The following is a 25,203-nucleotide window of genomic DNA, read 5'->3' on the forward strand; positions in this document are numbered from 1 at the left end:
TTTTTGCGCACTAGCTCGCATAACCAGGGAGCCTACAAAGAGTCAATAGTCGTTAAGTAGGCGTTTCTCCTTACATTTTCATGATTGGTCGAATGACAGCCAATTACATGCTTTTCCTATGCTCTGCAATTGCTCCCCATGCTCTGGAGTCTGGACAGGCGGAACAGGTGAGGGAGAAAAGGCAGAGAATCCTGTGCGCAAGACCTACGCTGAAAAGACTGTCAGCGGAAGTTGTGGGATTTTAGCGGAAGTATTGCCCAAGGAAATGACTACCGGTAATCAGTTTACATTCTCCGCGAATGAAACAATTAATTTAATTCATTAATTCATTAAAATCATTCTTGTCTTGATTGGGAATCAGTTGCACACTTTTTCCATAATATTGATGATTAAAAACAAACGGAGCATGTGAGTGGAGTGGAGCAGGGGGGAAATGCCACTCCTCGCTGTTGTCTCGCTCGCTCATTCGCTCATGTTGATTCGCCGTCGCTCACTTTCATTTTGCGCACCGGTCGCTCCACGGCCCACGCTCTGCTTAGACCCGTCTGCTCAGCAGCAATAAAATAAATAATAACATGAAAGCATTTATCCGCACATTCGAAACACGGAGCAAACATGCAGTTTGTGTCTCTGTGTCTGTCCTTGCAACCCTGCCTGCTCAAACATGTTTAAAACCTGCTCCATGCTCAATTCAAAATCCTGCCATTCCGCTAAGGTAGTCTGGTCTTGGACATGATTTACTATGTTTATACAAAAATAAATGCATAACCTGAACGACGTAGTAGTATTACTGGGCCACACCAATTCTTGATGGGTATAAGTTAAGACGTTGAGGGGAAAAGGTCCCCTTTCTGTCACCTGCTAAGCTGCCATAACAAAGTATTTGATTTATTTTTAATTACAATACATGTGTGTTATAGAAGCACAGCCCATGAGTCTGGTGGTAATTTCCTAAGGCTGTGCAAATACTTTGATGGGCCAATAATTCATTCAAATTTAATTCATAATACAGTTGCTGTTTACATTTATGTGATTTTTTTCTTTTTTTACTTTACGTATGTATGTAAAGCACTTTGAACTGCTCTGAATAAAGATTATTATTATTATTACAGTAATTGACAGCCCTATATTGCACAACCAGTAATAAGAAGAAAGCAACATACTGTAGTGCACAACCCCTCGCATCATTCCACAAAACTATTGCACAACCCCTCGAGCAACATTCATTATTTACAGACCGGGCCACTCTTTACTGCCTTCAATTCAATTCAAAGGCGCTTTATTGGCACGGAAAAGTATACTATACAGTTGGAGGGTGTACTGTACAGCATTGTGTTAAACAGAGTTATGTCCCAGGTGGAAGGGTGAGGAGACGACGGGGAATCCTTGGCTGCTGCTGGGTGATGTTTTTCTCTCTGCATGTGTTTCTCTCCCAGGTGAAGGGTGAGGAGACCGGGGAGACACTAGCTGCCTACACCTCCTCCCCCGAGGCTGTTTATGGAGCAGCGTACCTGGCCATCCTGCCCTCCCACCGGCTGCTCCATGGCACCAGCGCTGTGCGCTCTGCCCTGGAGAAAGCCCTACAGCCAGGCAAAGGTACGGTGTACTTCCTGCTGCAAGCACCAATGCTGGAAGATTATATATTATTTTAAAGGAGAATTCCTTACTAAACATTTTCTTACATTAATGATGTTGTTCTATCCTATCTATAAATGCACCAAGTCTCTGTACGTAATCCACGTAACTCGAGAACCGTTCGCCCCACCGACTTCAAATTTGGGCATGCCTGACACAGAACTCCATAAATAGGAATAAAGGGACACAGAGAGACAGATACAGAAATCTCCATATATGGGCATAAAAGGGACACAGACACAGTTGGGTGGAACGGGTACTCTACTACATAGCCGGGTGGGGAATGGATCTCCAACTTCCATCGTCACAGACTGTGCTCTACAGCCGGGCACCAGTCTAGTAATATAAATGCATAACGTCTGTGTGTGTGTGTGTGTGTGTGTGTGTGTGTGTGCGTGTGTGCGTGTGTGTGTGTGTGTGTGTACAGTACATACGTCTGTAATCCACATAACTCTGGAATCTTTCGCCCCATCGACTTCAAATTTGACATACGCGTTCCACACCACCACAGGGAGTGCAGTGCCCTGTGTCAAGTCCATCGAATCGACTGTTGTCCAGAACCAGCACAAAAGCCTCTGCCCGGGCTCTGATCTTTTTTTTCCCTTTAGCCTCCCGGCATATTTATTTGTGTCATACAATTTAGCTGATGTTTACATCTTCCCCGCCTAGTACAATTTATTTTATTTTTTTGAGAAGAAGAAATGTACAGCACTAAACCAAAAACAGGACAAGTGTACAGAAAAACAATACAATGACATACAGTAAAACAATACGGAGCTGGCCTGTTCTGATATCACAATGTGACATCTGCATAAATTCCATATATGGGCATAAAAGGTACATAGACATTATAACTGTGTGGGGCATGCATTTCCAACTTGCATCGTTCCAAGTAGGCCAGTGCCCAACGGGCACCGCTCTAATATCCATTAATAAGTGGCACAGGCGAAAAAAAAACGTGCACACTGGTTGCTTATTTTGATCGCTCGGAATGTCTTTTTTTCCCCCTTTCATAACTAGCGTAAGACCCAGCGCACATGCTCTCTCTAAGACCCAGCGCACATGCTCTCTCTAAGACCCAGCGCACATGCTCTCCATGAAGCTATGTACTTTTTACCACTTGTTATTGGATGTCTCTTCTGTCGGGGAGAAAGACAAAACGATGCAATACTGTAAAAAAGTCATAACTAGAGTGCTTGTGATTAAATAATAACACTGCACAATTGGAGCTTCTATTTTTTTCGATTTCCTGAAAAGTAATAATTTTAGACATACAGTACAAGGTTTTCACCCGACAGCGACGAGGAACTGTGCTACAGTGTGTGTGTGCGTGCGTGTGTGGGTGGATGTGAGAGAGGGAGTTTTAATTGGGATTCCCTCAGGTTTCTCTCTGTCTCTATAGTGGGTGGTTGTTGTCGATGCACTGCTGTCTCTCACGACCCCTGACCTCTGCCCTACAGACACGCTGACAGAGGTCATCGCACGCAACCTGTTCACTGGCCGTGAGGTTCCCATGGTCATCTCGCACAAGGAGGCGTTCGATGGTCACCTCGACACTGTAATTGGTAAGGCAGTGTGTGTGTGTGTGTGTGTGTGTGTGTGTGTGTGTGTGTGTGTGTGTGTGTACTTGTACTGGTACTTGTATTTCTGTATTTGTGACGGTCAATACCTCACAAGTATGGTAGAAATCTGAGAAATGGACATTCTCCTGGTCCTCGCAAGTTGTTTTTTTCCCCTTCAATTTGTATCACACCCATTTTTCACCCGGTGCCAGCTGTAATCCTGGGTGCTACTCTGCCAACCTGGGGAGAGCCCCGAACTGAGCTCATGCTTCCTTCAATGCATGAGGAGTGAGCAGGCCACTTCTTTTCAGCTGACAGAGGGAGTTTCCCTGGTAGGACGTAACGCGTGGAAGGAAAGGAACACGTTATTCCAACCAGTTCCTTAACCCCTCGCCGGCTGAGCAGAGGGAGGCAGTACAGTCAGAGACCAGGATTGCTGCATGTTTTTTTTGTGAGGCTACCTACCCTAGGGGACACGGGGAGAACATGCAAACTCCACACAGAAAGGCCCTTTGCCAACCCCACCTAGGGTATGGGCGCTGATGACGCAGAGCAGAGAACACGCCCACAGCATCCCCAGCGGGAATCTATTCGAACCCAGGACCTTCTAGCTGTGAGGCGACAGCGCTACCGACTGCACCACCATGTTTTATGGTTTTAAAAGATTTTGGGGAGTACAATTAGGAAAATAATTCAGGTTAGAGTTTGGGAGATTTAAATTAAGCTCACAATGCTTGTAGAATATATTTCAAAAGAGAGAGAGACAAATAAATCTCTATAATGACTATTTGGACTGATACTGTATTATATTGAGAAAAGGTCAAATAATTACCATATATCAGCCAGAGTAATACATCTGCTGCCACCTGTGTTGTGAATGAGTGTGCTGTACCATGCATGTGTGCCTTTGCCTTAATGGTGTAAGTCCACCGGGGGAGGGGTTTGTATGGAGGCGATGTTCATGACACTGTTAGCCGTCAAGACGCATCACAACATGCTCAACAGCAACACCACAGGGACTTCATGTACTACTGTAAAGTGTACACCTGCGTGTACGTTAGAGTACATTCAACCCCTTCCTTCTTGCACTCAACCTCAACCCGTAGCTGCACCTCTGCCAATTTGTTCTTTTTGTTTTTCTTGCCCAAAATGTTATTTTTTTTCTTATTTAGACACGCTAGGTTATTTAATTATACCTGGCCTCCTTTAGTTTCAATGTACACATTATTGATTGATAGTATATTGTTTTTAGACCGATGCTAAGGTTTACCTGTACTGTGATCCTACTAGTTTATTGAGACACTACACTGTTTCAAATTTAGTTCAAATATTATTGAATGTAGACTATAGCTGATGTGATGTTTTGTGCTTGTTGACATGTCAGGTATCCCAGACAGCAGCGAGGAGGACATGCGCGTGGCCGGCAGCCTGGGTCTGAGCTGGACCTCCATACTGAAGCTCCATGAAGACCAAACCTACACTCTGGTCAACTCTGAGGAGGTCTGCATCCTCAACACACTGCACTGACCTCTAAGGAGGTCTGCATCCTCAACACACTGCACTGACCTCTAAGGAGGTCTTCATCCTCAACACACTGCACTGACCCCTAGACTGCTGTTGCCAGAATTCAGAGTTTTTCCACTAACCTTTGAAAAATCATACGATATTATGCATCGCCACGATAAGCAGTTGGTCTCAAAAGATGCGCGCGTTGAAAAAATGGTCCAGTTGGGATTCTCCAGTGCAACAAACCAGTGAAATTCTTGATGCTTGATGGTTAAACTGTGACCTAGCCTAACCCCACTAATTAATTATAGATAAAGAGCTAGAATTGGATAATAATAGTCCACATAAATCCTCCTGCCATTTTCCCTGTCTGTCCCGTGTTGGGAAATAACTTTGGACATTCCGAAGCCGATCTGCAAATATCTAGCTATGCTATTTTTGACAAAATTTACTTTTGGTTTTGTTAGTATATTTTGATGTCAATATCATTTAAAATGTAGGACTTTTACGTAAAACTTTTAAAGTTAAAACAAACAGTATTCATCTTCCACTTCTTTACCTGTGTAGTTCACCGGGCTGAGCAGTGAGCAAGCGTTTGACTCCATTACCCAGAGGGCTCGAGAGAGGTCAGTGGGCGGCCACCTCACCAGCAACAAGCTCAGGGATTGGCTGATTTCCAGGCAGCGGTACTGGGGCACGCCCATCCCTGTGGTGCATTGTGGATCTTGCGGTCCTGTGGCTGTCTCCGAAGAGGAGCTCCCCGTCACCCTGCCGAAGCTGGCCTCTCTGAGGGGGAAAGGAGCCTCGCCTCTTGAGGAGGCACACGACTGGGTCAACTGTACCTGTCCCAGGTGAGGACAGCCATTTTAGCATGCTGGGATGGGACGATTATTATTGCTTATAGTATTATTATTATGAAGGAAGAGAAAGAACATCCGCACACTAGTTTCTATAGCTCCGAGACGTACTTTATTTAGAGGCAACAAATTGCAACGTTTGGACCTACATAGTCTTCATCAGGCAAATATCCTGTGAAGGATGCACATCCTGATGATAGACATGTCGCACCGTACGTTTAACCAGCGTCTCTCTCTCTTGCCGTCTGCGCTCCCTCAGGGGGTTAGTGGACGGAAATGGGTCCATATGGATCCTGCTGCGAAAACTGACAGCTTTACAAGAACACAGAGCGTCAAGAGGGCGAGTGTGAACTACAAGATTGTCCTGACACAGTTATGATGAGATGAGATGATGATGATGATGATGTGTTGAAGTTACGTAACGTCGCTGTCGGGCAGAAACCTCTTATCTCCGTGTTTTAGTTTTTGTGTGTTTTAGTTTTTTTCCCCGTAAATGAACGCCAGTCTACTTGCTCATACCACAGCATCACACAAAAGCATCAAAAGGATGCTTTTCAACCTTGTGGATCTGCTGCTTTTCCTTTGCCTTTGCTTTTCAATCCTGGAAAGTAACAGACTTTGGATGTATGAGGTTTCCACCCGACAGAGACGATAAGCAGCTGCGACCTGACTGCACACGCACGTGCGCGCGCACACACACACACACACACACACACACACACACACACACACACAGAAAAGTGGGCAAAGACAAAGTGTATGCATACACACACAACCGGCGATGAGTCATGGCTAAGAAAATGTCTGTGTGAAAAGGTGGTGGCATCTGGCTTATTTAAAGGCAGCGTCAGTGTCAGAGCGGGAGGGAATCCCTCTGAATAAGACTAATCACTGCTAACAAGACCACTCACACAGAGACACACACACACACACACACACACACACATACACATGTGTGTGCGTGTTTTGTTTGGTAAATTAACGCCCTGCTTGATCATACTGCAGCAATACACAAAAGCATCTACAAGCCTGAGCTTGTCGATCTGGATTTGAATCTTGAAAAGTAACAGTATTAGAAATGTGAGGTTTCCGACCGAACGATGCCATCGTGCAAAAAGTAGCAAACATATCTGATATACAAACTCTCACAACGCATCGTGAGCTTGTGAATCTGTTTTTTTTAAGTAAGTCTGTAGGTTTTATTAAAAAATGAAGAGAGGTTCTTTAACACGTTTGGACATGGTTTACACCCTGAAATTAATAGCTATATATTGGGGAGTCTCTCTCTCTCTCTCTCTCTCTCTCTCTCTGGAAATGTGTTTTTTTCGTCTGACTACAGACAGAAAGTGCAACCTGAACAGGAAGAGTTTGATGAGACGAGGGATTTTAGGAAGTCATCTCCTGTGTGCTGATTATCTGGTCTCCGGTCCTGCACTGTCTGTGAATTGTGTTGTCTTGGTCTGCTTGGCTGTGTTTAAGCCGAAAGTAGCTGATTTACAAATCTAATCTGTGCTTAAATCGTCCTAGTCCTAACCACAACATTAATATTTTCCAATCTTTTGGATTTTTTATCTATTTTTTATTGTCCTCACAAAGTTGTTTTTTCAAATGCTACTATACTTGTGGGGACATTTGGCCCTCACAAGTATAGGAATACAAGTACGCACGCATGCGCGTGTGACGTGCGCACGCACACAAGACACACGCACACACCATTCATAATAATCATTCAGGTTTTCAGTAGAGTGGGCAGCTGCTTCCACATCTGTTGAAGAGCCTTTTGCTCCTCTTTGGTTAATCCCATGACATGCACGCACGCACACACTTATGTATGCATGCACACATGGATGCACGCGCACATGCATGACAACACAGAAATGTACACTTTCAGAAGCATAAACTCACAAACATTTACCAAGTACAGATCCAGGTCTGTTTTTCTGTAGAGATTACGCTTTCTTGAGACACACAACATGCACACAACACGCACGCACACTCACACAACACGCACATAACTCACACACACCCGCGCGCTGTACATTTGTCTCAGGTGTGGTGTGGTATAATAGTTGTAATTGAAAATAAATACCAACTAAAAAGAAAAGAAGAAATATAATTGGGATTAAATTAAACAAGTCAATTCGAGTAAAATGATCATAATTATCATAATCACATTAATATGGCCAATAAGGAGGGAGTCGCAGTAGTCTATATTTATTGATAACTGTACATATCAGAGATTCAGTGGAGATATCTAGTATTTAATTTAATTTAATTTTTTGTGTTCATTTTGGTTTCTATATATTTATTATATTTTGGTTCTTGACTCTTCGCTTTACCTCTCCTGTGTGCCATTCTTTCCACTGTTCCTGTTCACTGTTCCTTGTGAATTTATTATTTTCTTTTTTAATTCATCATTTGTGATGGAAGGCAGGAGGCGAGTGGGGGTTGGTTATAATCCAGTGTGTGAAATAACACCTGCCTTTCAAAATATTAACCCCACTATACCTTAGCCTTGTTGCTAGGCAACCTGTTGCCTTTATACTTCCTCCCCGTCACCCTTGTCCCAGACGGATCAGCGCGGCGGGGGGTGTAGGGGATCAGATGGCAGGCGGAAGTGGGTTGTGAGAGAAGTTTTATTTGTGAGAGAAAAACTGAAGATTTACGTCGTCTCTTATATGTCCAAAACGGTCCAAAACTTTTCAGGATTCAGATACAAAAGCAGCAGATCGACAATCTTGAAAGTCCTATTTCTCGGGGGGATTTCATTAGGCCATTATGAAAAGAAATTGTCACTTTCAGAAAAAAAACAAAACAAAAATAGCAGCTGTAAAAGCTGTACATTATTATTTTTTATTTTTTTCTACATTTGTTTTTGAGTGGTGCAACCGCTCCAAGGAACAGCAATGTCCGTGTTCACCTATGTGTTCGTCTATGTGTTGGTCATGCACCTATGTGACGTTAATGAGCACCAGTAGGGGTGCTGTAGTACTGCACTGTTGCCTGCTAATGAGAGAGAGAGAGAGGAGTTGCACCACTCGGTTCACACGGGTGTGATTTTTATTTTTTCCCCCCCTACTATTTGCTTGACACTATCATTATGACAAAGCATAAAATAAGGCATTAATTTATGAAAAAGACTCGACAGAAAGAAGCCAAGGACAGACGGACATGACGAGACTATATCTCATTATAGACCCAGCTAATGTCAGGATGTCAGGTGGTTTTGCACTGCCTTAATGACTGGGAGGAGGCTTTCTGTTCTATCAAGACTCATTACATTAGTCTCACAGGCATGGGCACTCAGCGCCTTAACTGTGCAGAAGAATTTCCCACCATGTAAATATTTTCTTTTTTTATTGACGCTGGCTATTGACCAGGATATATGCATGGCTACTATGCAGATTGCAGACATAACAGAAAAAGTTCTCCTCTGAGCACGGGTCTCTGCCAGGTCAGGTAGGTTATTGTGGCCTCCTGGTGGTGCTATAATAGGCCAATGTGAAAAGCGGGCCATTTCTTCTTACGCCTTGATGGCAAATGGACACTGCATTCATGATTTGAGGCAATTTGTTCCAAAAATGTGTTTTTCAAAAATCGACCTGCTGGTGGCGCTATAACAGGCCAATGTGAAAAGGGTGGGATTTACCCCTCTGCATAGGGGGGGGGGGGATGTGCATGCAGAATTTCATGTAATGGATCTTAGCCAATCGGGATGTAACATGGAAATCGGACAAATCTGTGTTGATCACATGACTATAGAGATACTGTGTATCCGATTAGCATAATTTAATGATACAATTATATATTTCTATTGCTTATTATTGTGTATATTGCATATCGTTTTTTTCTTATTGCTGCATTCCATGGCCCCTTTATTTATGATAATAATTATTATTGTTGTCATTTTAGTTGTTACTATAAGTTGTTGCTGTCGTTCAGAATCTCCATGTTCAAACTTTTTTTTCCATAAATGAATGCCTTACTTGATCATACTACAGCATCACACAGTATCAAAAAGTAGCTGATCCACAAGCATTTTGAGCTTGTAGATCTGCCACTTTTGCTGTTTTTAAATTGGAACCCAGTTTTGTACATTAGCAGGCAACAGTGCAGCACTAATACTATCTCTCGCTCTCTGTTTCTGGCAAACAGCGTCCCTACTGGTAATCAGTCATACTCGTGCTCATTAATACATACATTGGTGAACACATGTACACGGACATTGCTGTTCCTTGTAGTGGTTGCACCACTCAAAAATATATACATTTTTCAGAAAACTTTTTTAGAATCGGCCTCAGGCCTAAATGGGCTAAATTGTCAATTTGACTCCTGTGGCTGTCCCTCAGGCTGTGAAAGCGGCGGTCGACAGATAACGCGCCGTGTGCACTGAGCGAGGCTGCTGTTTAATTTTGATAAACGGGGAGGGGAGTTGTTTCCAACACAAACACCGCACAAATCTGGCGCCAAGGCAAGGCCTCGCCGCCCAGTTAGTCCCTGTTGGCACAGCTGGTGATCAGGGCACAGGGAAAAGGGGATTTGGTGCCAGCCTGTCATCGGCTAGCCGTATCGACAGGGACATGACCTCCATCAGTGCCCAGATGGACTCTGTTTCAATCGTTCTTTCTCTCTCTTTCTCTGTCTCTCCCTCTCTGACACACGCACTCACATCTCGTACGCACACAAGCACACAAAATCATAGGCCACTTCTCCAGAGTAATATGAGCTGGAATAATTATGCAGTCATTATTCATATTCAGTTATAGATTCTGTGCTGCTAATTTCTTTCCTAACTTTTCTCGTTTCTTTCTTCTCTCTTTTCTTCCCCCTCTCCCTCCCCTCTCTCTCCTCCTCAATTCAATACAACGTTATTGCACACACACACACAGGAGGAGCAAAAGATCCCCTTGGGGATGATAATACAAAAATACATATCAGTAAATCACATAGTAGACGTTGAAAATACGTTTGTAAAGCTTAAAAGGACACCGGTGTCAGACCATCCTGATTGCTCGAGCTGATGGTTGTGCTGGAAAATTCCACTGGAGGCGAGGAGCATGATTACATGCACTTGAACGGAAATTATTTCTTATATAAGTTCTCAGTTTGTTGTCAGCGGCAACCTGTAGTGTCTCCCACTGTTGTGACGTCAACCTGTAGTGTCTCCCACTGTTGTGATGTCAACCTGTAGTGTCTCCCACTGTTGTGACGTCAACCTGTAGTGTCTCCCACTGTTGTGACGTCAACCTGTAGTGTCTCCCACTGTTGTGACGTCAACCTGTAGTGTCTCCCACTGTTGTGACGTCAACCTGTAGTGTCTCCCACTGTTGTGACGTCAACCTGTAGTGTCTCCCACTGTTGTGACGTCAACCTGTAGTGTCTCCCACTGTTGTGACGTCAACCTGTAGTGTCTCCCACTGTTGTGACGTCAACCTGTAGTGTCTCCCACTGTTGTGACGTCAACCTGTAGTGTCTCCCACTGTTGTGACGTCAACCTGTAGTGTCTCCCACTGTTGTGACGTCAACCTGTAGTGTCTCCCACTGTTGTGACGTCAACCTGTAGTGTCTCCCACTGTTGTGACGTCAACCTGTAGTGTCTCCCACTGTTGTGACGTCAACCTGTAGTGTCTCCCACTGTTGTGACGTCAACCTGTAGTGTCTCCCACTGTTGTGACGTCAACCTGTAGTGTCTCCCACTGTTGTGACGTCAACCTGTAGTGTCTCCCACTGTTGTGACGTCAACCTGTAGTGTCTCCCACTGTTGTGACGTCAACCTGTAGTGTCTCCCACTGTTGTGACGTCAACCTGTAGTGTCTCCCACTGTTGTGACGTCAACCTGTAGTGTCTCCCACTGTTGTGACGTCAACCTGTAGTGTCTCCCACTGTTGTGACGTCAACCTGTTGTGTCTCCCACTGTTGTGACGTCCGCGAGTGATTCGTTTAAAAAAGTGATTCGTTCTCCTTGGTGAGCGGGAACGGACTTCCTTGAAAGTTATCGCCGGCAGCAAAATGCAACGTATTTACTGGCTTAAGAGAGATGTTGTTCTGTCCTCACTGGACTAAACTAAACTCTGAGGGCAGAACATCATTGGAACTAACCTTTTTTGTGAACGGGAACGAAATGACTCGAGTCACTGAAACCAACCATAATTCTTTCCCACCGCTAATGTCCCTCACCACGTTGAACTCTGCAGCGTACAAATGGAATCAATTGGAATCCACAGAGACTGTCCTAACATGACAATACAATGTGATAAGTTATAATAACTAGCCCTTACCCCCCCCCCCCCCCCCCCCCCCCCTTGTGGCCGTGGGGGGTACTGCGCCCGGGTGCATTTGTAATTGACTAATACATTAATTAATAATCATTAATGTGTCAAATCGAAAAAGGGCTTCGTTACGCCCTCCATATTCATATGGTCAATGCCTGTGTGAAAAGTGGAGTGATTGGTGCAGGCAGTAAGGAGTTACGGCAGTCACAGTGACACACAGACACACGGACACACACACACACACACACACACACACACACACACACACACACAGACAGACACTCAGACATTGTTAGAATTATAGTATGATAAAGCAATAATACTGTATGTAATGAAGTAAACCTACAAATAATCTAAACACATTTTGTTGAATAACTTTTTATTTGAGGTTTCTACCAGGCAGATCTACCAGGCAGAGACAATATCGATGGATAATACATGTAGAAATCAAGTTAACACAATCTGCGCTGAAACGAGAAAATCTTGTGAATAACTGTACCCCACTGTGCCAAAGCAAGATTACGAGATTTAATTAATTGGCATTAATCGAGTAAAGTATAGGTAGAACTGCAGGTACTGTATAATAAAGCTCTTAAAATAAGTATGTACGTAAGATTAGTTCAATGATATCTTTAGTGGAAATGTGCAAGAAGCACTAGAGAATATAGTATATAGAATAGACATCAACTATGTATTGTGTTGTTCACCACTCTAGCTAGCAGAGATGAGGCTTTTCTACTGTAGAGTGGGCAGCTGCTTCCATTACCACATCTGTTGAAAAGCCTTTTGCCCCTCTCTGCTAATCCCATTATCTCACGGCACACATGTACGTACTTACTTTACTTTCATAGCAGTCCATCGATGTCGATGTTGCTCCAAATAGAATTTATGAGTTGATTATTGTCTCCACCAGGCCGAAGGCATGGGGAGAGAGTATGTTTTTCCCTCCGTCCGTCCGTCCGTCCGTCCGTGTGTGTGTTTGTGTCTGTCTGTCCGTCCGTCTGTGGACAGCAAATCTCTGGCACCGTTGACTTTATCGCAGCCACACTCTGCACACACACACACTCCCTGGCGCTACAGTATATCTGGCCCATTCGTAAAACTTGGTTTGCACACTCCCTAAACGTCTGGCATGCATTTTTCAATTCTGCCTCTTCGAGCGCCACCAGGAGGCCCATTTATTTGCAACACTTGTTTTATATTAGTCCTTCAGATTTTATCCAAATATCAATCCTGGTGGAGACCTGTGCCCCGAGGGGAACTTCTTCTAGTTGTTTTTGTGTCTGTCGCCTTATATCCAGGTGGGCTGCTCAGACCGATGCGTGATACGCAGTGATCACACACACACACACACACACACACACACATTATCTCCATACTTTTCGTGTTTTTTCATACTTTTATGTGCTATTGGTCACCCGCCAACCCGCCACAACGCAACCTGTTTCGAGCTTGTAGATCTGCTGCTTTTGCTGTTTTTTAATTAGAATCCTGAAAAGTAACCGTTTTGGGGTTTCCACCTGACAGAGATGATATACTGCATCTGCCTAAAGCAGAAGACCGTTTACAGTGTGTGTGTGTTATAGTATGCAAACTGAGACTCAGTCTCTCTCTATTGCAGGTGTAAAGGGCCAGCCAGGAGGGAGACGGACACAATGGACACGTTTGTGGACTCAGCCTGGTATTATTTCAGATACACGGACCCCCACAACCAGGACAGGTAGGTCATCTGCCCACAGGCTCGGCCTGACTTAAAGCTGTGGTTCCACAAGCTTTTTTTTACTTTGAGCCCCTCTTCTTGTATAACAAGAGCTGAGACCACCCCCACGAACACACACACACACACACACACACACACACACTGCACTTGTGTTTTTCAATTAACCACTAAATCACAGCTTTACTCCTACGGGCTGGGGTGAGTGTTGGTCGGGAGCCTATGGAGAAAATGAATGGAGAATAATTTCCTGGGCCACTCGTCGTTCTGAAAGGGGGCGGGCCTGACATGCTCTATTGCGAGAACCGAGAAAACCAGCCTCACAATTTATATTCCTCAAATTCTTCAATACCTGTGGGGACATTTAGCCCGTTGCAAGTATAGTACTACTACAAGCACATACTGTATGCGCGCACGCACAGTTGCACACATGCACGCACACACACACACAACCAACGTTCCGTTGATAGAGCCATGCCAGTCACCTGCAGGGAGGCTGGTGATACCCAGAGCTTGACAAAAGAGATAAATTTCCCGGCAGTGGCCCTGACCTCACTGTTAAGCTGCTTTAAGAGAGACAGGGGGGTGGGGGGGAGATTGGTACTTTTCCTCTGTTCTCTCCGCCGCTCAGATTATGGCACAACAGAAAGAGACAATTCCGACTGCTGTCGAGTGGAAACCTCGTATGTCCAAAACCGTCGCTTGTTTTATTTTAAAAAAAAAATTTAAATAAATAATTGAAAATAAGTACAAGCTTATAGATCTGGTATTTCGTCCTACTTTTGAGCAGCACTCTTGGAGGATGATGTAGAGCATCAATTTACAAACAAAATAAACTGTCGCAGGCAGGCAGCCACGCAGGCAGGCAGGTAGAGAGACAGGCAGAGAGACCAAGGGTAGTGTAACTGTAAGGTGTCACACAGAGATAGGAGGCTGTCATAAAAAGCATCATAAAGTACTGCATGGGTCATCATGGCTAACGGTATTTCAGCTGGCCTGTTCACATCCTGCACAGGAACGCTACACCCACCAAAGGCCTTGTGTGTGTGTGTGTGTGTGTGTGTGTGTGTGTGTGTGTGTGTGTGTGTGTGTGTGTGTGTGTGTGTGTGTGTGTGTGTGTGTGTGTGTGTGAGAGTGTGTGTGTCCCCGCCCGCCCCACGGCAGGGGGATCCAGATGATGGTCTTTGGCGTCACACTGGTAGCCAAAGTGACAATATTTTATTCTGGACACAGAGCAATGAAAACCAACATTTCGGCAGCTGTAACTGCCTTCGTTAGGAACACAACCTGAAGAAGGGAAGGAACGTTGGTTTCTATCGCCTGTTCACATCCTCAGACAGTAAAAAGTACAAAGAAATCATCAGTTAAAAGATATTCAACATTTTTCTAAAGTATTTCATAATGTTTTAACCAAAAATCTAATAATTTAATGAATAAAAATAAGTACTGAAAATAGTAGATCCTCAAGCTCACAACAGGCTAGTGAGCTTGTAGATCTGCTATTTTCACTAGTTTGGGTCCCAAATGTCTAATATCTCTTTTTGGGTCTGGAGCTAAATATGTTTCAGAACCACTGGTCTACATTAGATTACACTTTTAGATCAATTCTGGACAGCTGAATAGCTGGTCTACAAGCACACAATGTCTAGCATTGTGAGGTGTTGTGAGCTTGTAGATCTGCTAATCTTTTGTGCGACACTCTTAAATGATGACCTACTAGAGGGTATTAATTTAGGGGAGGGGGGATAGCAAGTTCAAATATGGAGTTAGGAGGTTTCTGCCCAACAGCATCATTATATAATTATTTGTGTCTTTCTGTATGAGAGTGAAAAACAACAGTGAGAGATGAACCTCTGGGACACTAACTGGGCTTGTATGTGAGCAGTTCACTTTCCACTCTGTGTTGGATTAAGTGTGCCCCCTAGAGGCTACAAACAGTATATCTCTGCTGGCAGAAACCAACTACCTGTATGTACAAAATAATAGCATTACTGCCTCATCAAAGTTTGTATACATTGTCAGATACTTGCATGTTGCGTGGGGGGGGGGGGGGGGCAGGGGGGGGCAGCAGAGGACTATCATTTGGTTAAAGAGTTCAAGAGGATAATGACTGAGGGGAAGAAGCTGTTTCTGGATCTGGTGGTTGAGGTCTTGAGGCATCTGTAGCCCTTTGGCCTCTGTGAATAGGAGGGGTGGAACAGTCTGTTGTTGGGGTGGGAGGCATCCTTAATGATACTAAGAGCCTTAGGGCTGTATTTTGCGTGTCTTAAGTACCAGGTCTTATTCCCTAACTTGAGTAAACTAAAGACCTGGAGGCGTGATCAATGCTCTTTGGACACTCAGAATAGCCAAATGACATTGATCACGCCTCCAGGTCTTTAGTTTACTCAAGTTAGGGAATAAGACCTGGTACTTAAGACACGCAAAATACAGCCCTTAGACCGGCAGCTACTGCTTGTAGATGGACTCAATTGTTGGCAGTGAAGAGCCTATGATACGCTGCGCAGTTTTCACAACAGTTTGAGGAACCAATGGAGTTTAGTCGGAAGCCTTTTTTAAACATTTAATTGGTTCGATAATTCTAAAAACCCTCACGCAGACGTAAAGTGTGTTCAATAGCACTGATTTTGGTAAAAGATTTAAATGTAAAATCACAATATAACTTAAACCCTGAATAAGAATCTCTGATATCAGACTGACTTTTCTCTGAACACATGCACACGCATGCACGCGCATGCACATGCACAAAAAACATTCTCAGTTGGGGGTCTGCGGCCAAATATAAATCAGTTTGGCGGTCCTTGACACAAAAAGAAAATGTTTGAGTACCACTGCTGTGCTCCAACCTCTCATGTCCCCCACCCGCAGGCCCTTTGAGCGCCCCCTGGTGGACCACTGGCTGCCCGTGGACGTGTACATCGGAGGGAAGGAGCACGCCGTCATGCACCTGTACTACGCACGCTTCTTCAGTCACTTCTGCAAGGACCAGGGCCTGGTGACACACAGGTAACCTAATACTAGGACCAGGGCCTGGTGACACACAGGTAACCTAATACAAGGACCAGGACCTGGTGACACACAGGTAACCTAATGCTAGGACCAGGGCCTGGTGACACACAGGTAACCTAATGCTAGGACCAGGGCCTGGTGACACACAGGTAAACTTTTTTCATCCCCAAAAATGACCCCATCACACTAACGGTTGCCCAACTGCCCGTGTGCATGTAAATAAAACATTCGGCAAGTGGAGTTTGCTTTCAGATCGTCCGACGGGCAAGCGCATTCTTCTGTCTTCATTAAAAGTTGTTGGCTATTCATGAAATTAATACACTTTTTTTAGCAGACGCACTCATTCTGTTTTTCAAAGTGACTGTGACTGTTATCGTTTGGATTTGTTCTACAAGTGTACATTTTACCTATCATTTTATATTCGGGCAAGTGGGCATGACCTCTGAGACCTTAGTGTCAACCCGTGCCATGGAGCCTTGAATTAATGGAGATTTGTCGTGTTTTGATGTTTTTGTTTTTGATGCCCATATCCATTAAGTCGGCTCCGCCAGTCATCACATTATAGGCAAGTAATATAACAACAAATATAACAAAATCTCCATGAATTCAAGGCTCCATGGCGTGAGTAATCAATGAGAAAAATAAATGTCATTTTGGGAGTGAACTATCCAAAAAGACACATTAATACTTAGTTTTGTGCTGGTCGTGCACTTAACATAGCCGATCTACAAGCTCATATACGCGATGCGGGAGTGCGGAGTAGCCAACATCAACTCGGGACAACTGGATAGCTGTACCTCATGCAATTATTTTTGCATAATCGTCAATCGTTTCCATGTCGCGAACATTTCTTTCAAAAATAGCAGAAATAGCAGATCTCCAAGCTTACGACACGTGTAGATCTATTTCCGAGAGAACTTTTTATTTCATCAGTTATTTCTTTGTATATTGAAGTTATTTGTCATATCTTCCCTGTGCAATTTGTGATTATGAAGCCTAAAAGAAATTTGTAACGTTCCAATGTTTAATGCCACACACAATTAAATCGTTAATCACAATAACGTTAATTGTTAATCACATGACAATTAATCATCAACTTAAATTTGTAATCGTGACAGCCCTATCCTCATCCAATACAAGCATTCCAGGCAAGTGCCCTTCGGACTTTCAGATCCTGTTCCATTGAGGCAGTCCAGTCCAGGCACAGAGATATTTTAAGTCCTCAACTACCTTGAGCACCGTCCCGCTGGCAGTGGTTTAGTCCATGTTAAATGTCATTTAGTTGTCTTGGCATTGAGCTTGCGACCATTCCTCCTGCACTTCAGCACTCAGTAGTCCCCTTCCTTTCTCTGCTGTGCTCGAGACTAGGCAATGCCATCTGCAATGCATAGTCTACACTCTACACTATGGTTTCCACGGTCATGAAATTCCTGTAAATATTTTGAATTGAGAAAAAAACAAAAAAACATTTTCCAGTCCTTGAAAAGATTTGGAATTTATCAATGGTCCTGTCTTTTTTTGCATTGTTTTTGGCTATTCATTTAGTTTGCAGAATGGGCTTTGTGATTGCAGCCTAATGTGTACCGAACGTGAGAAAAATAACATATCTACAAGTTCACAACGTGCTGCAGCGTGATGCTATGCTCTGGATAAGTGTTGAAGCAAAACATTTGGCACGAAATTTGGAATGGAATTATACCATTCTATATTCCTATCTATATTCATTATTTTTGATACACTGCCTGTTTTGGGGCATTGCACATAGGAGTAAGAGACTTGCTCTCGGCTGTGGCTCAGGAGGTAGAGCAGGTCGTCCAATGATCACTGGGTCGACGGTTCAATCCCGGCTCCTCCAGTCCACATGTTGAAGTGTCCTTGGGCAAGACACTGAACCCTACATTGCCTCCAATGAGTTGGTTGGTGTGAGCTTTCCACCATTGGTGTGTGAATGTGGGAAGTGAGGACGCTGGCGTCGACTGTTCGCCGCTTCACCTCCCAATGTATGAATCAATTAACCATTGTAAAGCGCTTTGAGCACTTGGAAAAGCGCTATAAAAATGCAATTCATTAAAAATTCAATTCATTGCTTGCTTTCGTGTTGGGGTAACATCACTGAAGGAAGTTTCAGTGTGCGTGCATCTTTTTTTTTAACAAATCTCTTTATTGATTTTAAGCAGAAAAGAAAAGCACTCGAATCTAAACCAACAAAAGAAGTCTGCAATTTTCAAGGGGAGTAAAAACACTGAATTGGGCGGCGGGGTGGGTTGCTCTGTTCAATGCAGGTTCTTCAACAATAGGGGTGCCAATATGGTGCAATGTCTTTGTGCTGCTTTCACATTTTACCAGTGAAGTGTGGTCACTCCAGAGCAGGGGCTCCCCTAACCGTTCCATGCCGAGGGCTACGGCTGTCCCCAACATGACATTTTACTTGACATTTGATGATTTAATTATATAGCTGCTGTCGGGCATTATCAAACTGGGGGTCCTTAAAATTTAAATATTGGGAACCACTTGTCTAGATTAGAACATTAGCCACATGTGTGCATGCATGGATGTGCATTAATTATGTATCTCATCATGTCTCTCTACTCCCACCACCCACACCCCTCAGGGAACCTTTTAAGAAGCTGCTGGTGCAGGGCCTGATCAAGGGCCAGACGTTTAGGCTGGCCGACAGTGGCCAGTACCTCCACAGAGACGATGTGGACTTCACAGGTACAGTACCCCTCATTCATTCACCATCTGTGGAGGTACAGTACCTCTCATTCACCATCTCTGGAGGTACTGGCCCACAGTGACCAGTACCACCACAGAGAATAATGTGAACATAACCAGGTACCAAAGCTCCCTCATTGATTGGTTGATTGATTGATTCATTATTTCATTAATTCATTCACCATCTTCATCTGAGTTAGGGTCCACTTTGGCTGTGCAGAATAAATGCAGGCTATCTAGGGTGGTTAGGCAAGATCATTGGGAGGAACCAGGAGCCACTCGGCAGCATCCACAGGAAACGGACATTAAAGATGGACTCTCGAATAGTTGAGGACAACAGACACCCAGTACGAACTAATGCCCTCTGGCCGGCAATACAGAGCCTCAAAACTCACTAAAAGGGGCTCAGCTAGCTTTGTGCCTTCATTGATAGTTACAGTGAAGAGTAGACAGACAGGAAAGGGGGAGGGAGAGACGGGGAGAGACACGCAGCAAAGGTCGTCATTAACAGGACTTGAAAATGTGACACGCTGTCAGGCCAAAGCCTGTATATGTGGCATGCTCCTGGACCGCTAGGCCAGTGGGCGCCCCACAGTATATTATATTAGTAGCACTTATATATAGAATTGACTTTAATATATATTATGCTTTTAAGCACTAGTTTTTAAAATAGTTTATATAGTCTTTTTATAAATATAGTATCTGTGTATCCATGCATTTTGTTGTCTTTTTAACCACTGCACAAAGACATTTCCGAAAGGAAAAATTTAGTTTTTGAAGTACAGAACAACCCAGCACTTTAAACAACCCATCAGCACCACAGCGTCGTCTCCCAGACAGCACTTTAAACAACCCATCAGCACCACAGCGTCGTCTCCCAGACATGAACCTCCGCTTGAAGAGCGGTCTCTCTGAACCGCCGTCGTTCAGAGAGTCGTTTCCTCCTCCACTCTCTCTGTTGCCTTGGTAACGAGACATAAACGGGAGCTTGGAGACGGTGCCAGAGAGCGAGGAGGGAAAAACCTGTCCTTCATCTTCCTCCGAGTGATTTTGTGTCACAAATCTCTTGGTTTCTTCAAACGTGTTGTTGGCCACAGCTGGATAGGAGGTGGTTAATATTATTCGGCCTTGGTGTGTTCAAAAGTTGGTGACGCCGACCTTCTTGGTGGCCCCCTAGACAAAGCACACATGGATGCTTTTCAACACGCATCGGGGTGAAGTGGTCCTTTGAGTGCAGTACTTGAGTAAATGTACATTCTGAGTTTCCGACACTGTCCCCTGCAGGCAGGGTGGAAAGTAACTACGTAGATTTACTTAAGTACAATTTTGAGAAATTTGTACTTTACTTGAGTATTTCCCATTTAGAATACTTTTACTTTTACTCCACTACATTTCAGGTCCAACATTTTTACTTTTACTTCACTATATTTATTTGAAAACTTTAGTTACTAGTTACTTTGTAGATTATTTTTATTATATTACAAAACATACAGCAACAACTTCAGCCCTATTTACATTTCGGCCATTTGAAAATAGCATATCTACAAGAACACAATGCGACGCATTGTGAGCTTGTAGATCGGCTATTTTCAAAATATTTTTATACATAAAAAAAAAGACATTCTGCTTAGTGAGTACTTAATACTTTTGGTACTTTTAAGTACATTTTGAAGCCAATACTTTTGTACTTTTTACTCTTTTTACTTGAATTCCGGAATCTTTACTTGTAGCAGAGTAGTTCTACATTGTATTGATACTTTTACTTAAGTAATGGATTGCATTTTCATAGCACTTTTCCAAGGGCTCAAAGTGCTTTACAATGGTCCATTCATTCATTCATACATTGGGAGGTGAAGCAGCGAACAGTCGACGCCAGCGTCAATCACAGGCTAAACGTAAAACAATTGAGTGCTTTTTCCACCCCTGGCTGCAGGCGAGGAGGCGGTGTCACGGCATGGCCAGCAGCGCCTCCACGTGACCTGGGAGAAGATGAGTAAGTCCAAGAACAACGGCCTGGACCCGCAGGACGTGGTCTCGCAGTACGGTATCGACACGGTACGACTCTACCTCCTGTATGCTGGGCCGCCCGAAAAGGACATCCTCTGGGACGCCAAGAGTGAGTCCACCACACACTGTAATACCACTGCTTCCTAAACATTTTAGCCTGAGTGACCCAAAATGGACTTAAACTAGTGAAAATAGCAGATCTACAAGCTCACAACGTGATGCTTCACACCGCACTGTGCGCTTGTAGATCGTCTATTTTCACTACATAAGGGGACCGATAACAATGTGTCTTCGACCCACAAAAAGTGGGGGAAAGTTCTGCATTACGCTGTTTCCCAAACAGTGTATTCGGGACTATTTTTCTCAAAAGATTTTCTTAAAATAAACATCATATATTAAAGAGAACCTCAAACACTTTTTTTCAAATTAATGTCACTATATATGTGTGTGTGTGTGTGTGTGTGTGTGTGTGTGTGGGCGTTCTGCGCTGGCAGTCTCGTCTGTGGCACTGAACTTCAAACACTTTTTCAAATTAATTTCACGAATATTGTGTGTGTGTGTGTGTGTGTGTGTGTTGCAGCGGACGCCCTGCCAGGCGTTCTGCGCTGGCAGTCTCGTCTGTGGCAGCTGGTGTCCAAGCTGAGGGGAGCCCGTCAGCTGGGGGACGTCCCCTGTCCCTCCAGGCTGAAGAACAAAGACCAGGCCGAGGTCACACGCATCTGGACCAACAAGAACTATGCCATTCAAGAGGTATGACTCTGTTAATACAAAATTCTAAACAATTTCAACTTTAATTAATTCTGACCACTAGATGTCTCTGGTGCACTTGTTTTGAAGAATCTGAAGTATGCAGATTCATATGAAGACACATTATGAAAGACTTTATTATTATTATTTTCCAATGTAAAAAGCCAGGTTTAAATTCTAACCTAAAGATTTTGAATATAGGTGTTTTAATTATGGTTAGGTTAGAGCAGGGGTCTTCAGGCCAAGGACCCCATAGCTGAGAGAGAGAGATAAAGCAGGGACCCCCACTACATATTGGATTCATGTTAAATGTGTGTTTTCAGACATTTATCCACTTAAAAACCACAATTGTTTGTAAACTTGACCTTTGGCTTTGTACTTGGTCTGCACTTTTTCACTATACACTAAACCTTGTTGATCGTATAATGTTTGGCTAATGTCCGTCCCCCGTCCCGTCCCCCCCCAGAATAGGGATGCAAGGGTTCAAGTGGTTAATGTAAAAATAAATAAATCAGCTGAGCACATTCCGTGCTCATACAGACACACAACGCTGTGCATAGGAGCGCCGCTCAAAAACTAAACTCCATAATCCCTATCACACAAAGATGTGGCGACCCCCGACATGACTTGTCTATTATAGTTCTATACTAGATCTCTTTTCCACTAGTCCCTCTCTAACTTTTTCGTCTAGTTTTTATTTGTTGACGAAATTGTCAATTATATTTAGTCTTATAATTTTAGTCGTGATGGCTTAGTTTTGATTTACTTTTTGTCAGTGAAAAAGGGTGGTCTTGATCGGTTTTACTCGACAAAATAAACAGCGTTAATTCAGTGGTGAATTCAGTGGCCACTGGTCCAGAGGTGAGCTGTGCGTCAGTCATTTACACACAGGCCTGTTGTTGACAGTGTTGACACGCCTGTAGAATCCCAGGTAACTGAACACCCGTGGAATGAAGGGCGAGAGATGCTGGGAATGAGAATGTGTTTTAAATCCAGCCTCACTGCTTTTCCGCTGTATAAATAGCCCTCCTGTTCACTGCAAGGTTTTTAATTCACTAGTCTAAACCCTCCCCTCGTCACCCTCCCTTGAGGGTCTGGTGCTTTTACAGGAGGCAAGAGGCTGTCCTTTGATCTGCCCGGCAAAAAAAAAAAAAAACTCCTCCCAAGGGCTCTGCCTAAAAGGGTCGTTTCCCAGCATGCCGAGGTGCACAATGATTGCTCGTGGCGGCAGTGTCCTTTTACTTAATGGTGGTGAGAATCATCATCAGTGGTGGAAAATTACTAATATTATTTATTTTACTTACCGGTAAGTAAAAGTATCAATTCTGCAATGTAGAAATACTGTTACAAGTAAATGTCTGGAATTAAAATTTTACTTGAGTAAAAGTACAAAAGTGTTGGCATCAAAATGTACTGAAAGTGCCTAATAAAGTTCAAGTACTCATTATGCAGAATGTCCCATTTCAAGTTTTCAAAATAAGTATTTTGAAAATAACAGATACAAGCACACAAGCATTGTCACTACACTTCAGTCATTGCATAATTGCGCTTGTTCTGTTGCGATGAAGCGCAACCCGGTCCCCACGTCTGAACCCGTCAGTGTTTCTCATGCCACTGTTGGGCGGGCTTCTGAAATGTCCACAGCCCTCTTCTGAGACACGTTTCATCAATGGAAAGCAGTGCAGATACGAGGCTTCCGAGCACATGCAGGAGTCACTTCGCAACAGGGCTCACGTGTGGTTTGTTATCAGGCGGTCATATCCTGCCAGTCACAGTGTAAGAATGGTGGGGTGTTCTTAACTGTGTGTGTAGAAAAGGCCTGTGCTCACATGAGCAGTGCAGTGTGCGACTGCGCATGTATCAAAGCTGGTACGTCGGGCGTAGGGTCACTTCCAGACAGAGAGACAGACAGACACAGACAGACAGACAGACAGACAGTTTAGAGTTTTATTAGGATCCCCATTAGCTGGTGCATAGCAGCAGCTAATCTTCTTGGGGTCCACACAGAACATAAAAACATGACATTCGACATGAATGACATTACAGGACATATACAGGATATATAAATAAAATAAAATTGAAAATATTATCCTAATCATGATCATGTGTGTGTGTGTGTGTGTGTGTGTGTGTGTGTGTGTGTGTGTGTGCGTGCGTGCGCCCTACAGTTTTTGGGTTTCAAGATGCCTCTTCAATTGTCTCTTGAAACTTGATTTAGTTTTTTCTTTTGTGATTATAGCTGGTAGTTTGTTCCACTCAGCCATGGCTCTAGTCTATACAGTACTGTGTGCTGCATAGACCCTTTCTGGCTTTAGGGACTTGATAGCACCATCTTGTGGCATGTCTAGTCTCATATTGATTTCATTAATATGTCTCAAGAAAACAAGGAGACAGACAGACGTATCAGGTAGCAACTGATGTTTGGCATGGTGATGTCTGCAGGTAACCGCCCACCTCACAGAGGACTTCCTGTTCAACGCGGCCATTTCCCGCCTGATGGGTCTGACCAACACACTGACTGTGAGTACACACACACACACACACACACACACACACACACACACATACACATGCACATGCACATGCACACGCACACGTGCACACACATTCACTCACACTCATGACCACTTTTTTAAATGTGTGCGTCTGTATGTGTGTCTGCGTGCGTGTGTCAGGCTGTGACAGCCAGGGTGGTGCAGAACAGTGTGGAGTTCGAGGAGGCTCTGGCTGTGTTGTGTGTGATGACAGCCCCCATGGCCCCCCATCTGACCTCTGAACTCTGGACAGGTGGGTGTCATTCACAAAACACACACACACACACACACACACACACACGTCTGCACTCACACAAAGCAGGAGTCAGTTTCAATGTTATCTCATCACACAACTTTGATTGATTGAATAATTGATTTGTCAGACATGCAAACGCACAAGGAACAGTCACAGCCTGAATCAGACAGAATCCAGACTGGTTGCTATGCGTGTTCCCCGTAAAGCACAACAGCAGTCGTCCCCTACTCTCACTGTCTCCTCTTGACTTGGTGGTTCTGTGGTGATGGAGAGGCTGATGTGGACTGGCCAATAAAGGCGTCACTTGTTTAACGTCTCTGTCGGTAGCAGAACGACGAGCTCAAAGCACGCCGTGTCACACCGTCTTTCTTAGATCGTAGATTTGC

At 44.0% G+C, this 25,203-nt stretch overlaps 1 protein-coding gene across 2 annotated transcripts in view; it reads left to right on the forward strand.

The window, feature by feature from the left end:
* lars2 (leucyl-tRNA synthetase 2, mitochondrial) overlaps positions 1-25,203 on the forward strand; it is a 65,899-nt gene that overhangs the window by 35,194 nt on the left and 5,502 nt on the right. Inside the window, exons 9-19 of one of the 2 annotated variants that reach the window (XM_080767136.1) lie at positions 1,437-1,596; positions 3,096-3,200; positions 4,582-4,697; positions 5,316-5,554; positions 13,454-13,552; positions 16,418-16,555; positions 19,170-19,273; positions 21,207-21,389; positions 21,861-22,030; positions 24,470-24,547; positions 24,703-24,814. In XM_080767136.1, the coding sequence (XP_080623262.1) occupies positions 1,437-1,596; positions 3,096-3,200; positions 4,582-4,697; positions 5,316-5,554; positions 13,454-13,552; positions 16,418-16,555; positions 19,170-19,273; positions 21,207-21,389; positions 21,861-22,030; positions 24,470-24,547; positions 24,703-24,814 (1,504 nt within the window). Of the gene's footprint in view, positions 1-1,436; positions 1,597-3,095; positions 3,201-4,581; positions 4,698-5,270; positions 5,555-13,453; positions 13,553-16,417; positions 16,556-19,169; positions 19,274-21,206; positions 21,390-21,860; positions 22,031-24,469; positions 24,548-24,702; positions 24,815-25,203 lie in introns of both variants that reach the window. The other variant, XM_080767135.1, reaches the window with a different exon arrangement.

The sequence above is a fragment of the Protomyctophum bolini genome (assembly GCF_963924005.1).
Source record: "Protomyctophum bolini genome assembly, chromosome: 7".
In the NCBI taxonomy this organism is placed as follows: Eukaryota; Metazoa; Chordata; class Actinopteri; order Myctophiformes; family Myctophidae; genus Protomyctophum; species Protomyctophum bolini.